Raw genomic sequence first — 15768 nt, forward strand, 5'->3', positions numbered from 1 at the left:
GTATTGCTAGTCACAAACACTGTGGAAGGTGTGTGCTATGCATAGCTTAATACTTAATACCTGCTTTTCCCGAGGATTTCTGAAAATTTGAGTTGAAATTTAAAAACTGATGTAAAATAGTTTAAGCAACAGATACCATCCCACAAACTGACACATATTTATCTCAGTAAACTCAAAGCTCATTATTTATTAAGGTTATTACATAACTAAAGTTATTATGTAAGTATTTCTATCTCATTGTTTTGTCACCATCTACCTCATGTGGATGGTCATAACTGGGTGGATTCTTATGCACAGTAATAAAAAAAAATTATTGGACAAAAAGGCCACTGAAGATATGCAACCATTGTTAAAATATATACATAATTTTAGAAGTTGTATTTATTCAGTTACTCTTTAAAGAAGTGCTATTCTAAATGGGTTTTTTTCTTGAACTAGGAATGAAAATTTTTATCTAAATACCATTAATTTAAAAATTTAAATATTTACAAACTATAATAGTAGGTGGGAGGAACAGGTAGAAGTTTAATCAAAAAAAATTGAATACATAATGCAAACTGATGCATAAATTGATAGTGATCAGCATAGTGATTGGAATGCTAAGAAGTTGTGCTTGATAGAGAAGACTTTGAACACAGTAAATATATTTGATTGCAGTTTTAAACGACTTTCTTGAAACGCCTTGTATAAAGGGGGCTTATAGTAGTTTAATGAGTACCAGTACAGATTAACAACTTGACCAGGACAATTTATATAGTATTGATGAATGTTAGAGCAATCAAATAGTTACCTGTATGAACTTTCTTTTCCCACAGAACTTGAAGAATCGAGACAGAAATGCCCACCATGTTGGTATAAATTTGCAAATATTTTCTTGATCTGGGACTGCAGTCCACATTGGTTAAAAGTAAAACACATCGTCAACTTAGTGGTAATGGACCCATTTGTCGACCTGGCTATTACGATTTGCATTGTTTTAAATACACTCTTTATGGCTATGGAACATTATCCGATGACTGAACACTTCAATAATGTACTTTCAGTTGGAAATCTGGTAAGTCAGATTGGTTTGCATTCATGATTTGGAAGGAAATATGTCTAAAATAATGGAAAGAAGGAGTTTTAGCAGATTTTTTCCCCACTCTTTATAATGTAGGCTTATTGGATATTTATGGGCCTCCAGATATGAGTATCAGAACATTTTTGGAAATTTCACTGTCAACCCTGACTCATGTAGCTTAGTATACTGTAAAGTCAATATATTGCAGTGTTCTGCAATGCCAAATTAAAAATTTAAAAACTGGCTCCAATGCTACATTAAGTAAAGTCCATCTTAAACAGAAGTTGATTTGTGTAACTACTAAACCAGGAAATGCACTACTTCCATGAAAAAGACACTATGCAAATAATCATAGTGTTAATTCTTAATCAATACAATAAAAATCTTTAAATTATGAATGTGTTTTGAATTGCTGTTTCCCAAAGAGAAGTTTGTAATAGCTAAAGGATCCCTTTGAAAGCATTTCTAGATTTTTCTTCTGTAAAAGACTTTTTATGTGGATAAGTGGATTGCTTGCTTTATATGCTTTATGTGAAAAATATCTGCAGTACTTTTTCCTCTCATATTTTTATTTTTTTTATCCTCAGATAATTAGTAAGATAGCTTTTCCTCATGTTGTCAACTATATTTTCTCCCTTATCCTTCAAAAAGATAAATTATTAAAGATTTCAGTAGTTAAGTTTTTGTAGCTCTCATGCTTTTGAACTGACAGGTTTGATCACATAGAAGTATCTGCAGCTGCAGTCCTACTTTGTCTCTTATTTTAAGAATTGAGTTCTTACAATGGGACTTTTAATAATCCTTGTTTTGTAATGAGGAAAAAATATCTCAGAGCATGTAAATAACTACAGGATTTAGGAGGGAAAATTAATAGATAAGGGAAACTCTGAATCTTAGTTTCCTAGTAAAATGTAAAAATCTTGTATTGCAATATTTTATAGGTTTGTTTTTCAACCAAGAAAATGCCATATAAGTCTTGGTGTACATCTGACTACAAAGGGAGTGTGAGAGAACCTTGCTAGAAGGACTATGCCCTTCCAGATTTAGGCTCCCTGACATAAACCCCTTCTGCAATACAAAGGCTCTCAGGGGTTGCCTGTTCCAGTAGTTCCACTTTAAGGCACCTTGGAAACATTCCTGTCCTGATTGTAAAGAACCTAAGTCAGTGTTTCAAACTGTATTTATCATTCCTCTGTCTTCCTCAGGGGTTCCAATCCTGTAGTTTAAAAATTAGTAACCTTTCACTCTCTGGTGTCTGTATCTAGAATGTATTTAAAGATTATAACAAAATCTATCCTGAGCATTCATGTTCCTAGGCAGAGCAAGTCAGACTCCTAGCCTATCTCCTGATTATCCCACTTAGATTATTCTCTTTAGCTGTCCCATTTTCTGTTCAGCTTGCTAGAAAATGGGTTACCAAAACCAAAAAAAAAGAAAGCATTTCAGAGCAGGGCTCAAGCAGTCTTTCACAGTGGCTTTAGTACATTCCTGTCCTACAGGAAATTTTCCCAAGACTTCTCTCAAAGCTACTCAGGGTCATTACCTTGGTGGGGCCTAAATATGATTCCTACTTCATTCAGCAAATATCCCATGATGAGAAACCAAGCAATACCCTGTTTAAAATACATTCTTAAATGCTCTTTCATTCCTGACATCAAAATGATTAAGCTGATTAACTTCACTGAACTTACTGGCAACACCAAGGTAGAAGTTACTCAGCTTCAGCAAATTGTTATATCTCAGTTGATCCAGATCTGGTACGAAAAAAATCATATCTCTGTTGAAATGAATGGCAGGTTATACCAGTGAAGAAGCTGCCCCTCTGAAGTCTTCAATTTGGTCTCATTTGTAATTCATATACCAAGAAAGATATGTATATATCATGTAATTTCTTGGAAAGCATTCTGGTTTATGTTCTGAAAATCAAATTTTGGATATTGTTTGTACAGTACATGAGAAAGTTCATATCCTGATAGAATTGAAATTGGATTATAAATGTAATAAAACATTAGTTTATGTAATTTGTTTAGTATAAAATTTAATTAATTGAAAACTTACGTGGTTTGTATGGCACTTGTTCAAGGAAGGTGGGCATAATAAATCACTACAGTAAACATAGCTATTTTTAAGTATCAGTTTTGAATAAGACATTGCAGATACGTAGCTTCAATTAGAAACCTAGAAAACAGCTAAATCTGTAGTATTATGTTTCACAATAAATTAACAAATTGTACTTTGAACTCAGGTCTTCACTGGAATCTTCACAGCAGAAATGTTTCTCAAGATAATTGCAATGGATCCTTACTATTATTTCCAGGAAGGGTGGAATATTTTTGATGGTTTTATTGTAACCCTTAGCTTGGTTGAGCTTGGTCTTGCAGATGTGGAAGGACTCTCAGTTCTTCGATCATTCAGATTGGTAAATATACAACAATTACACTGATTTTTCAATGGGGCTTCATTAAAATAATTCTATTTTTGCCTTAAAAATTTGCTTGATATATGCCATGATACTGATCCTGATGAAAAGTTCATTAGTGCAAATCTTCATTAATTATGATACCTTACTGTCTTCAATGGGACTTGATAGAGATCTGGACAAAGAGATAGTAGTGGGTACCCTGGACCTATATCCAATGTATCTATTGTATATACACACTTTAAGAAATAAATTGACTGGCTAGTTGTATTGTGCTCTGATTGGCATCACAGGAATAGATCTGCTCTACATACACCAGTTGAAAAGCAGCCCAGATGATTTTAACAGATGAACCCTAGATTTTTTGTTCCTTCTAATATGACCGGTAGCTTCTTTGGCCTTAGTAAAAGCTATGCTTTGAGGATATTAAACTCCAACTTAACAATTTTTTTCTTGAGGGAACCTTCCATCTTCATGCTTATAGACAAGATGATGCCCTCTGAACTGTCATGCTCAGGGCATATTTTGCAGTGATATCTTTCCACAAATTAACTTTTAAAATATATTTGTGTCTTTCTTGCTGGTTGTCTTAACAATACTTTTCTTTTCTTCCAGTTACGAGTTTTCAAACTGGCAAAATCTTGGCCAACACTAAACATGTTGATAAAAATTATTGGTAATTCTGTGGGAGCTCTGGGGAATCTGACCCTGGTGCTGGCCATCATTGTGTTCATTTTTGCTGTGGTTGGGATGCAGCTGTTTGGGAAAAGCTACAAGGAATGTGTCTGCAAGATCTCAACTGACTGTGAACTTCCACGCTGGCACATGCATGACTTTTTCCACTCTTTCTTGATTGTATTCCGAGTGCTTTGTGGAGAATGGATAGAAACGATGTGGGACTGCATGGAGGTTGCTGGCCAAGCCATGTGCCTTACTGTCTTCATGATGGTCATGGTGATTGGAAACCTAGTGGTATGTAATCAAAGCATTAGTGAACTAAGTGCTCTGGCTCTGCTTCAACAAAGCACTTAAGCAGGTGGTTTGAAAAAACGCTTAAAGTTAAGCTTAAGAGCTTTTTTGGATAGACAACAAAATATTCTGCAATATCAAAATCCTAAGAATGTTAGAGTGAGCACTTAAGAATGTGACTAATTTGTCTTTTGGCTCTTTGTAAATATTTAGTGCTTCAAATCATGTTAGTTTATGGGCTCTTTATAAACCATTTGCTGTCGATTTTTTTTATTATTTATCCCATATGATTAGTCACCTAAACAATCTGATTTCTGCTGTGTGGTGGGATAAATTAAACTTTTTAATAATGCTGAATAGCAAATCTGATATCTGCATTTAGATAATAAGATTTGGCACCAAAGTATTTCTGTACTGTGGGGATTTAAAGACACATTTACAGATATTAGTCAGTAGTAGGAATATTTTTGAATAGTGAACAACCTAAGCTAAATTAAATAAACTTGGGTATTAATGGAGAAGAGGAAAAGTTTTGAGAGTGTCTTTTTTTGGTTGTGGTGAATTATTGGGATTTCTATCTTTGATGTCACTAACAAGACTTTTTTTAATAAAATTAATGTTGCTTGTTGGGATAAAGTCTAGAACAACCTTTTTTTGTATCTTTCTGCAGGTACTGAACTTATTTTTGGCCTTGCTCTTGAGCTCATTTAGTGCAGACAACCTGGCTGTGACAGATGATGATAATGAAATGAACAATCTCCAAATTGCTGTAGCAAGAATGCAGAAAGGCATAGATTATGTAAAAAGAAAAGCACGTGAATTCATCCAAAAATCTTTTGTTAAAAAACAAAAAGCTCTAGATGAAATCAAGCCACTTGACGATTTGAACAACAAAAATAGCTGTATTTCTAACCATACAACTGTGGAACTAAGCAAAGATCATGACTATATTAAAGATCCAAATGGAACCACCAGTGGTATAGGCACAGGCAGCAGTGTGGAAAAATACATAATTGATGAAAGTGATTACATGTCATTCATAAACAACCCAAGCCTCACTGTGACAGTGCCCATTGCTGTGGGTGAATCCGACTTTGAAAATCTGAACACAGAGGAATTCAGTAGTGAATCAGACTTGGAAGAAAGCAAAGAGGTATTTAGATATTTTGTGAATTTCTTTCTGATCTTTTGAGGGTTTCTGCTTTCTAGGAGGTTTTTTTGTTTATTTGGGGCTTTTTTGGTTTAGTTTGGTTTGGTTTTCATAAGCCAGTGTATTCAATTCTTGATCATTTGTTATTTTGACACTTTGTAGACGGGCATAAATGAGTGTATAAATAAGGGTTTAATTCTTGATGAACAAAAGTCTGTGAAAGGGTTAAAAATTATAGCCTCCAAGAGGAGATAAGAGGCCAGTCAGTGGGAGACCAAACTCATCTGTAAAAACTGTTTATGGTCCATATGGTAGTTGCAACAACTGGTACAGGGTAGTGCCTTATCTACAGAGTTATTCCATCAGTAACATTTGTTTGCCTCCTGTAACACAGATCCTATGAGGACTGTAATACATTTAGTGAGACATTGGAACAGGTTCCCCAGGGACGTGGTGGCTGCCCCAACCCTGGCTGTGTTCAAAGCCAGGCTGGAGGAGGCTTTGAAGCCACCTGATCTAGTGAGGAGGTGTCCCTGCCCATGGCAGGGGGGGGTTGGGACTAGATGATCTATAAGTTCCATTCCAACCCTTAAATTCTATGATTCTCTCTGCCACTCAGAAAATCCCCTTCTATGGGATTTTTTTTTTGTGAGTAGATATAAACCAGAAAACATAAAGTTTAGACACAGGAATTCTTTTAGATTTTAAAATTGTCAGCTCTTCTAGACCTAGATTCCCATAAAAACAAGTCTTAACCATAGACTCTTCCATATACTTCAAATTCACTGAGTTGTTAGAACTAAAAAAACAGAAGAAAATATCAAATGCTGCTAACAGAATGCCAAAGCAGGCTATAGATGTAAAGCCTTTCTGAGAACTGTAATTTAAAAAAACATATTAAGGCTATAACTGTTCTTCATGTGACTTTTTGACTTTGTCTATTTTAACAAAATTATTCAATAACAGAATTTTCAAAACAACTACACTCTCAGATACTTACTTTATCGATATTTTAATCAAATTAGAAAATTATCTCTCCAGACACTTAACAAAATTTATTTTCTGATTTAAGGAACTGGTAGCAGTTCTGGTGGCAATGCAGTTTCTTTATACTATAGCTCATCTTCCCCCCTCCCTTCTACTGCTGTATTGCTAACAATACTTCAGACACTTAATTCTTGGGCAGTTGAATTCTTTACCACTGTCCCTTCAGTGTGCATAAGTCCCCTAGTGCTCTCAACAAAAACCCACTGTTACGCTAAATGCAATCTTTGGATCTTCCCCCAAGAAAGGAGACCTGTAGAAAACAGCTTCTCCCAATGGCAACCTATTTCATACACAGCATTGTTCCCATTTCCCAATGAATATCTAAAACACTAATAATTCTTTGCCTGTTAAATATTAGCCAAAATGTGTATAATTTGCCCTTGACTCAAACTTCTGAACCACTGCTACAATAGAGGTTCTAAGAATTGATTTGAGCACACTATGAGCTTACTCCACCACGAAGAATTTCAAAATAAAACATCTAAACAAAGATCCTTTGGAGAAAGAAAATGACTCATCATCTACTCTCCCCACAACTACCTTCATGCTGGCCAGTCTGGTCTTCCAACCCATCACAGAGCAGGCAGTCAAATGGAGTGACACAAGCTGGTTTATGACTCACCAATGGAAAATTGATTCTGTTTTGAAATAGTTTCAGTTTAGGAACGCTTTCTGTCATGTGCTGTTACCTGTAGGAACAGGGTTATCTTTTATCCCATTGAAAAACTACTATGACATTTCTGACTTACTATTACTACTGTTTTGGGAGGAGTTATGTTAGGGTTTGAGGATTTTTTTTCCCTCAATAGTAAAAAGCCTGCTGCAAACTAGCATTGATGAACTTGAAAGGAGGCTGGTAGCAAGGTGGGAGTCAGTCTTTTCTCCCAAATAAGACGTGACAGGACAAGATGAAATGGCCTCAAGTTGCACCAGGGGTGGTTTCAATTGGTTATTGGGGAAAACTTCTGCACTGAAAGGGTTGTCAAGCACTGGAACAAGCTGCCCAGGAAAGTAGTTGAGTTGCCATCCCTGGAGGTATTCAAAAAACATGCAGATGTGGCCCTTGGGGACATCGTTTAGTGGTGGGCTTGGCAGTGCTGCTTTCATGGTTGGACCCAGTGATCTATATAGCATTTACTCCATTATTTTGTTTAACCTGACATCCTTAAATATATTTCCTTCACCATTCTTACACAATCTTTTGCCATGATACCAAACAGCTAGATTGCAACCAGGTCCCAGCTACACCTTGAAACACTGTTCAAATTTTAAGGATGAGAATTAGCTTAATTGTGATCTTTTTTAAAAAATTTGATTTCCACATTACATTTCTCTTTGTGCTCATCATGTTACTGAAAATTTGTTGATAAGACAAAATCTGATCTTTTATGGGCTTAAGCTACCTCAGCCTTATTATATGCAGATTCTGCTTCACTCTGAGCTAGATTTTCAGCAATTTTAATCCAGATGTCTGAAGTATGGCCTCCTCTGCTTTTTTCACTCATTTCTCTGAGCTCCCCACTCATTTACATAGTTATTTTTAGGCTCTTACCTGCTTTTCAGTAGACACTGCAGATTCCTGCATACTTATTTAAGCTTCATTATTTCTATGTAGGTCAAGAGATCATTACCACTTATGGCTTGTTGTGGTCATAAATCTTTGCAGGTTTAGCATCACCATCCATATTTTTCAATATAAAGCATATTTTTGTTTCAAGTCTTACCTGTCACTGATACACTTATTTAATGGATCCATACAATGTGAAGGAAAACCAAAGATTGTACAATTTCACAGATATTTATCAGCAGCTTACTTACATTGAATTCTAGAACATTCAAATGCATGGCCTAATTACTTACTTCTTCCAAAATCAACTAATATTTGCCTTAAAATTATTTACTGTGCATTTGTGATGCTTCTTTCCTTTACAGAAGTTAAATTCATCTAGCTCATCCGAAGGTAGCACAGTTGATATTGGACTTCCTGCAGAAGAACAACCAGAAGCTGAACCTGAAGAAGCCCAGGAGCCAGAGGCCTGCTTCACAGAAGGTGTTTGGAACAAAAATACTAATAATACTAATGCATAGAATCATAGAATCATATTCTATTTAAATGTAGCATTAAGAGTTATGGATCATATTACTCTTTTGCTAGTATTTAAATTTTGACCATTATTAGTAGTTCTTTTGGTCCAGAATTTATCATATGGGCATTGCTACAACAATTATACTATTTATCAGATAAACAATTAAGAAAATATTTTATCAGAAATGTATCACTGTTCTTAAAATAAGAAAAATACATTGTTGAGAGTTTTGTTTCAGTATGAATTACTGTACTTTCTTGGTTTAGTTACAGTCTCTTAGATAATAAAACAATCTTCATAGACATCTATAAAGTGCCTATAAAATATAAATTATGGAAACAGCCGTTGAGTGACAAATAAAAGCTGCATCTGAGTGGTCTTGTGCAAAGTGCTAAATGAACCTTCTACAAATTGGCAAAAGGAGAAGGGAGAGCCTTGTGTGCCACCTGAGGCAAGAACAGTCTCACCTGGTGAACTCCTTCATCTTTCACTCTTCCTTCTATTGGCCTACAATTCAATAAAACCAGAAGCTGGTCATAAATGTTTATCCAAAGCCATTTCTTTGTGAGAAACCTTATGGATGTGTGCATGTGAAGGAAGTGGGGAAAGAAATATGTTTAAAACAGTAATCTAAGGATACAAATGCCATTTTTGTTATCTGTAAACAAAAGTTAGATTTAGACATTGGAAAATAAATGTTTCTGTCAGGTTGGGTTATTTCTGAATGTGATAACAGACATTTCTTTAGATATTTACACTGAACTTGTAAGAAGTAGTACTGTAAGAGTCTTGGGTTTGGCAAGGAAAATACCATTGCCAATTACTAGTATTTATCTGCCTAAAAGAAAGATGAAAAAAATCAAGTCAGCAGCTAAATCATAAAAGCTGAAATAAATTGGGGGCACAAGTTAGAGAAATTAGCTGGTACTGAAAAGCCCAGAACTCAGATAAGATATTATTTTTTTTCATACAATGAATGCAACATTGTCTGAATTGAGTTTCCCGAACAACAGAAGGTACAATTTAATATAACTTATCCATATCTTACCACATAAACCTACTCACTGTTTGGATGAGTTTGTATATTTTTAACTAGAAGGTCATCTAGGTGAAATCCATTGTGTTTTTACTAAATGGTGCAGCTTTTGTAAAGGTAACATTGCATCATTAACAGAAGGCATAACCAAAATCAATGCAATTCAACAAAATCTCTTCTTTTTCTCCCCATCTCATTACATACGCTGTTGTAAAGGCTGTGTAAGAAGGTTCAAGTGCTGTCAAGTAAGTGTAGAAGAAGGGAGAGGAAAGCAGTGGTGGAACCTTAGAAAAACCTGCTTCAGGATTGTTGAGCACAACTGGTTTGAGACTTTCATTGTCTTTATGATTCTGCTCAGTAGTGGAGCTCTGGTAAGTAAAGCATGAACAGAATGTCACAGTGTTGTCAGAAAACTTCTGAAATGTTGGCTCTTCAAAGATTGCCTTAATTTAACACAATTCCATGTCTTCAAATGAGAGGACTAAATTTTAGTCAGGCCTTTGAAAAAATGGAAAAAAAGGTCTCTTCTCAAAAAAAGAACAGACATAATTGATTAGGGAGAGCCTACCTCTATTGCTGAGAGTGATATGCTGGAGGCAGGGAGAAGAACAACATGTGAAAAGAACATATTTAAGTTTGTTATCTGAGTTTGCTCTCTCATTTCACTGGTGTTTACTGATGTAACTCAGGGAAAAGAACTGTCACTGTTGAAGAGTTTGCAAGTAACTGTAATGGCATAAACAGTTCACAATACCTTGCAAGAGCCAGGGCTGGTTTTGCAGTCTTATAAATGTTATGTGCTAGAACAGCAAGAAAGACTAAGACTGTTTGCTTTTAATGATTCCTTTCTAAGAATAAGAATTTCGTATTTAGGCTTGCAATTCAGCTCCCACTGACACACACTCATGTAAACTAAAAGGACATCTGTAAAACCACCAATTTGCTTTAACAAGCGTATGATGGCAGAATAAAAAGAAGCCAACCATAATATAAACCTATAACAATAGAAGAAATAAAATATATGAATAACATGTTATTTCAAAAATACAAATAACAACAAACATCATGTGACACCTTCCTTGTCCTTTAAAACCCCCTGTGTAACAAAAAACTCAAGTCTACACTATTGAATCTAGGTTGATGCAACTAAGTGCAAAAAATCTTCAGTGACAAGAATTTAAATGAGAAAAAAGTACTGGAAAGAGATCTGATAAAAGTCAATTTCTATCACTATATTTAGAGGAAGTTTGAGATGAGATCCCATGGTGTTAGCATATCGTGCTTGCGAACCTAAGGCGTGTCATCCACAGAACCTTTATCTTGTGAAAACGCTTCACAGACCATGTATTAGCCCAAGCCTCTGGAGATGTGAGACCCTGCTCTCCCTTCAAATTCGTTTGTGATAGTGAAAAGGTCTCTTTGGACCTGTCAGTACTGTTTCCCAACATTCACCTCAAGGCCATGCACCAGACAGGCCTCACTATCATCACAGCCAAACAATTTCAGTAGAATTCAGTTCAGGCACGACACTTTTCAAAATCAATGCTCTTTATCAGTATGTAAAATGATCTGAGAAGAATTCACCATCAGTAATAAATAAATAAATAGCAAATCCCTGACCAGTGGACTGTTCCTGTGTAATATCTGCTTCTCCCTCCTGTGAACTGGAATATATAGTTCCATACGGCAAAACCAGATGTATGCTGGGTTAGCCAAAAGGAAGCTTTAGATAAAAGTGATACACTCATGCCTTTTCTTGAAGAAAGATTGTTTCCCTTTTTTATTGGCTTTTTTTTGGTTTGTTTTGTTACAACCTGAGGTATATGCAGTAACAAACAATAACAAATCTTTGAATGTTTATACTCACAGGCTTTTGAAGATATATATATTGAACAACGTAAAACTATCAAGACCATGCTGGAATATGCTGACAAGGTCTTCACTTACATATTCATTCTGGAAATGCTGCTGAAGTGGGTGGCCTATGGCTACCAAACATACTTTACTAATGCCTGGTGCTGGCTGGACTTCCTGATTGTCGATGTATGTAGTATATTTCCTAGGTGTTACTTTTACATTTATCTGATTATTTTTTAAATTTCTTTCTCTGCAATCATAACAACTATTTATGTCAACTAGTTTACTTTTCAATTTACAAAGTAAGGTAGCTTGAAAAAAAAATCTGTTATTTCTCTGTCTTTCACTTTATACTTGCATCACTGCCTTGCTATACCACAGAGTTAAGAAAGATTGGAAGTTCTCCTGCTAACAAAAGAATCCCACATGTTAGCCCCACAAGCAGTTAAAAGGTTTACCCTAACACTGTTGTTGAAAGAGGTCATGCTGTCCTTCATCCTGGCCTGGGCTGCTCATTCCCACCTTCAGACCCACCATCCCTCCTGCTATGGTGTAAGTCAAATCCAGCATTTAGATGGATGTCTGGTCCACTGGACGTCAGACACACATCTGAATCAAAACTCCTCTGGCAAGAAAATGATCATCACATCCACAAATTTCAGCATACGGATAAATTAAGGTTTTACACAGAAAGCAAGATCTATCTCTAGCATTGGTAGTGTGGCTTACTTAGTATTAAAGTATTAATAATTATAGTATTGAAGTCCAGTAAATATTACTGAACCTGCAGTCTTCACAGCCATGTTTGAAATCAGGCTCAATAATCTTTCCTGCAAGGGTTATCTCATAGTTTCTACTCTACTGCACTGTACCAGGAAATGGGAGAGATTTCTTGATGTATTCATACAATTATGGAGAATTTAGGAATATCTTAAGTATACCTGCTTGAGAAAAGCTCCAATGTCGAGGAATGCATACTCTTTCTGCAGTCCATGAAGTTCTGTGTGTGAATGTAAAATACTATCTTATACATAGTTACAAAACTACAACCAGTTGCTGCATTTTTAAGACAGAATTTTCTGGTAAAGCATATATAAAACCCAAATATTAAAAAAGCTCGATTTAAAAATTATTATTTTTTTTGTCCTGGTTTAGGTGTCTTAGAAACAGATGCTGAATAGGTAAAAGGGAAACTTCACAAGCATTTATTGTCCCAAAGAATTGCCAAAAATCCAACAGTTTCTTAACGTGTTCCCAGCATACAAGGGCTAATTTTCTTCAGCTTTGTTTTGTGATAGGTGTCTACAACCTTTTTGATTTGTGTACATTATGGTTTAAATATATGTAGGATTCAACTCCACTTACACAGCTACAGAGAATCATGTGCAAACTTTCTGTCTTGGAAAACACTTTGATCTTTAGTATCGAAATTCTTCTCAAAATGGGTACCTAAGTGGCACCTATAACAAAACATCTTGAAGAAACCTGCAGGCAGAAGCAGCTGTTCCTTTTCTAAGCTAATTTTCTTTACTATTTGACCTTATTTAAAGTGTAATATGCCAAACAGCCCGCTTGTGAATTTGAAAATTGGAATGCATCATTGTGGGAAGGTCTAGTACACATTGAAGTGTCTGAATAAACTTGTGACTAAATCCTGGATTTACACACATGGATATTTTCTTTAATTTTGCTTTACATTATGGCAGCCTTAAAGTTTTCAGTAGTATTATGAATGTGCTGAATAAAGAAATTCAGATTTCAAAAGAACCTAGTTTTGTGAATTGCTAGAGCTCATGATTGACAAGTACAGAAAAGTTATTAACTTCTAAAAGCTAAATATTTTGCATATAATGCTTGGTTTAAAATATGGTTCTTAAAGAACACAGTCCTAAGGTTCTCTTTAACCAATATATTGTTCTTTAAAGAGTATATTATGTTATTTTGGCCCAACAAACAGTTAAGAAATTAGAACAGCATAATAAAGGAATATTTAGGGGAAATGGGAGACAAACAGAAGGAAATATTTTAGAGGGGAGCCATAACAAGTGTGGAGAATGTGGTATCTTTCACTGAGGTAACATAGGGAAATCTTAGATTTAAAGGCATGCCGAGTTCTGCCACCTTATGGAACTGTTCTTACAAGGTCTTAGAAATGGCAGCTTCTAAAGCCCATAAATTCAACAATGAGGCATAAGGATTAATCAGTGTAACTGATTACAGAAAAATCAGTCCTTTCTACCAAATTCCAGAGGAACAGTGTTGCTCTGTGACCCATCTGTTAATTCAACATAATCTTCAATCACGTCCCTTTCAGATGCAGGCAAGCAAATGGTCATTATCAATCATATTTATTGATCCCAACAGCACTGTAAAGCAAAGGAAAAGTGAGAGCAATACCTAAATTGGTAAAAAGGACAGATTAATTTAATTTGCTTTTTGTGGGTTTTAATGCCCTCAAATCACCAGCAAAATATGAAATTCAGATGTATTATTGTGTCCAAATATTAGTAGTTATATTTTTGTTTACCTATTTTTATCACATATTACTTCTTTCTTGTTTGTTTGTTGGGGTTTTTAATTACTTATTTTATATTATTTTATTTAAAAGACTTCCTATTCCTGAAGAAAGTGATAGAAAATTAGAGTCTTCCAAAGAAGTGTAAATCTCACATCTATGTTATGTAAAGTAGTATGTACCATATAATAACTTTTACTTTCCTGTTTTCATATAGGTCTCTTTGGTTAGCTTAACAGCAAATGCATTGGGTTACTCTGAACTTGGTGCCATTAAGTCCCTTAGGACACTAAGAGCTTTGAGACCTCTAAGAGCTTTGTCACGATTTGAAGGCATGAGGGTAAGACAACCTGAAAGAATCTGGAACTATGCATGCATAGAAAGATTACATGCATGCAGAATAAGGAATGACAAGTCCATGCAGAAAGGCTGCACTATCTTTTTATTGCATATCTTTTACTAACAGATAAGCAAAAAGCTTCATCAATTCACCTAAATCCATATGCAGTATCACATAGAAGTTACATTCATTAAGGTTACTTTACTTTCTAGCCAATCTCAGGAGTTTTTCATATAAGTCTTTGAAATTACCAACAATGAACTCTCTTGACAGACCCAATAATTAATAAAAAGCAACCAAATTGTATTAATTTTTTACTGATAAACATATTAGTATATTTATACAGGAATATAATTTAGCATTAGTTAACCAAGATGCTTTCTGTTAAAAGTAGAAATCCTTCATTTTCTTTATATTGGATAAATCACCGTTAGTCTAACCCCACTGAATTTTAATAGATGGTACTACAGATATATTTGTATCCGCTAGTGGTTTGAATCTATTTCTGAGTTTGGCTGCCTGAAAAACAAGTCAAGTTATTTAATTTCTCTATGAAATTATTTTTGCAGGTAAATGTGTTCTTTTTATAATTTCAGCTAATCTCTATTCAATATTCAATACAATGTCTATAAGGTTATTTTTTACTGCTCTGAGTAACTTAGAGGCCCTGCTTACTATTCATCTCACTCAAGGATGCATTTTAACTTATTTTTTCTTTAGTTTATACTTTCTGTTCCCTAAAGCCACTGAATACAAACTAACTCTATGTGCATGTCAATGAAATATGTTTTAAGAGAATGCTTTTTCCTGCTCCATGGAGACATAAGAGGAAACAATGCACTAATGAATTTCAAGTCTCTTAAGTGGAATAGGCTGGAATAAACTGCCTGAACAATCTTTAGAAACAAATCCAAGCTTAATGAAGTCAAATTGAGGCTTTGGATTCTTTTCCTTAAATTGCATTCATCAGACTACCTATCTCAACTTCAGAATGCAGCAGAAAATATATTGCTAATCAATGATTACTAGATGAATAAATTTCAGCTTCACACAGCAAATTGACTTGAACTGGTTTCTCCTCATTTGAAACTCATGAATTGATATTCATCAGAGTAAGAGCTGGTCAAGTACAACTACTGATTGAATGTACAGCTATTTGATTTAGCCATTTTCTCTTTGTCTTTCCTTGTACTTACTGTTCATGCACATTCAGATAAATGTATGTGGTTTTGTGCAGAAAAATGTTGGGGGATAATGTTCTGGTCAGCTGCAGGAGGACTGGAAGACC

The 15768-nt window shown here is 35.0% G+C and overlaps 1 protein-coding gene across 1 annotated transcript in view; it reads left to right on the forward strand.

Annotated features, from left to right (window-relative positions):
* The window catches only part of LOC103798250 (sodium channel protein type 1 subunit alpha-like), a gene marked incomplete at its 3' end in the record, with an annotated part of 61617 nt that overhangs the window by 24509 nt on the left and 21340 nt on the right, over positions 1-15768 (forward strand). The window contains 9 exon segments of the mRNA XM_009070501.1: positions 1-28; positions 816-1054; positions 3306-3479; positions 4095-4451; positions 5119-5601; positions 8578-8695; positions 9985-10139; positions 11638-11811; positions 14358-14480. The exon segment at positions 1-28 is cut by the window's left edge and continues 17 nt beyond it. Of these exon segments, the coding sequence (XP_009068749.1) occupies positions 1-28; positions 816-1054; positions 3306-3479; positions 4095-4451; positions 5119-5601; positions 8578-8695; positions 9985-10139; positions 11638-11811; positions 14358-14480 (1851 nt within the window).

This window comes from Acanthisitta chloris, unplaced genomic scaffold (genome assembly GCF_000695815.1).
Source record: "Acanthisitta chloris isolate BGI_N310 unplaced genomic scaffold, ASM69581v1 scaffold8882, whole genome shotgun sequence".
Taxonomy (NCBI): Eukaryota; Metazoa; Chordata; class Aves; order Passeriformes; family Acanthisittidae; genus Acanthisitta; species Acanthisitta chloris.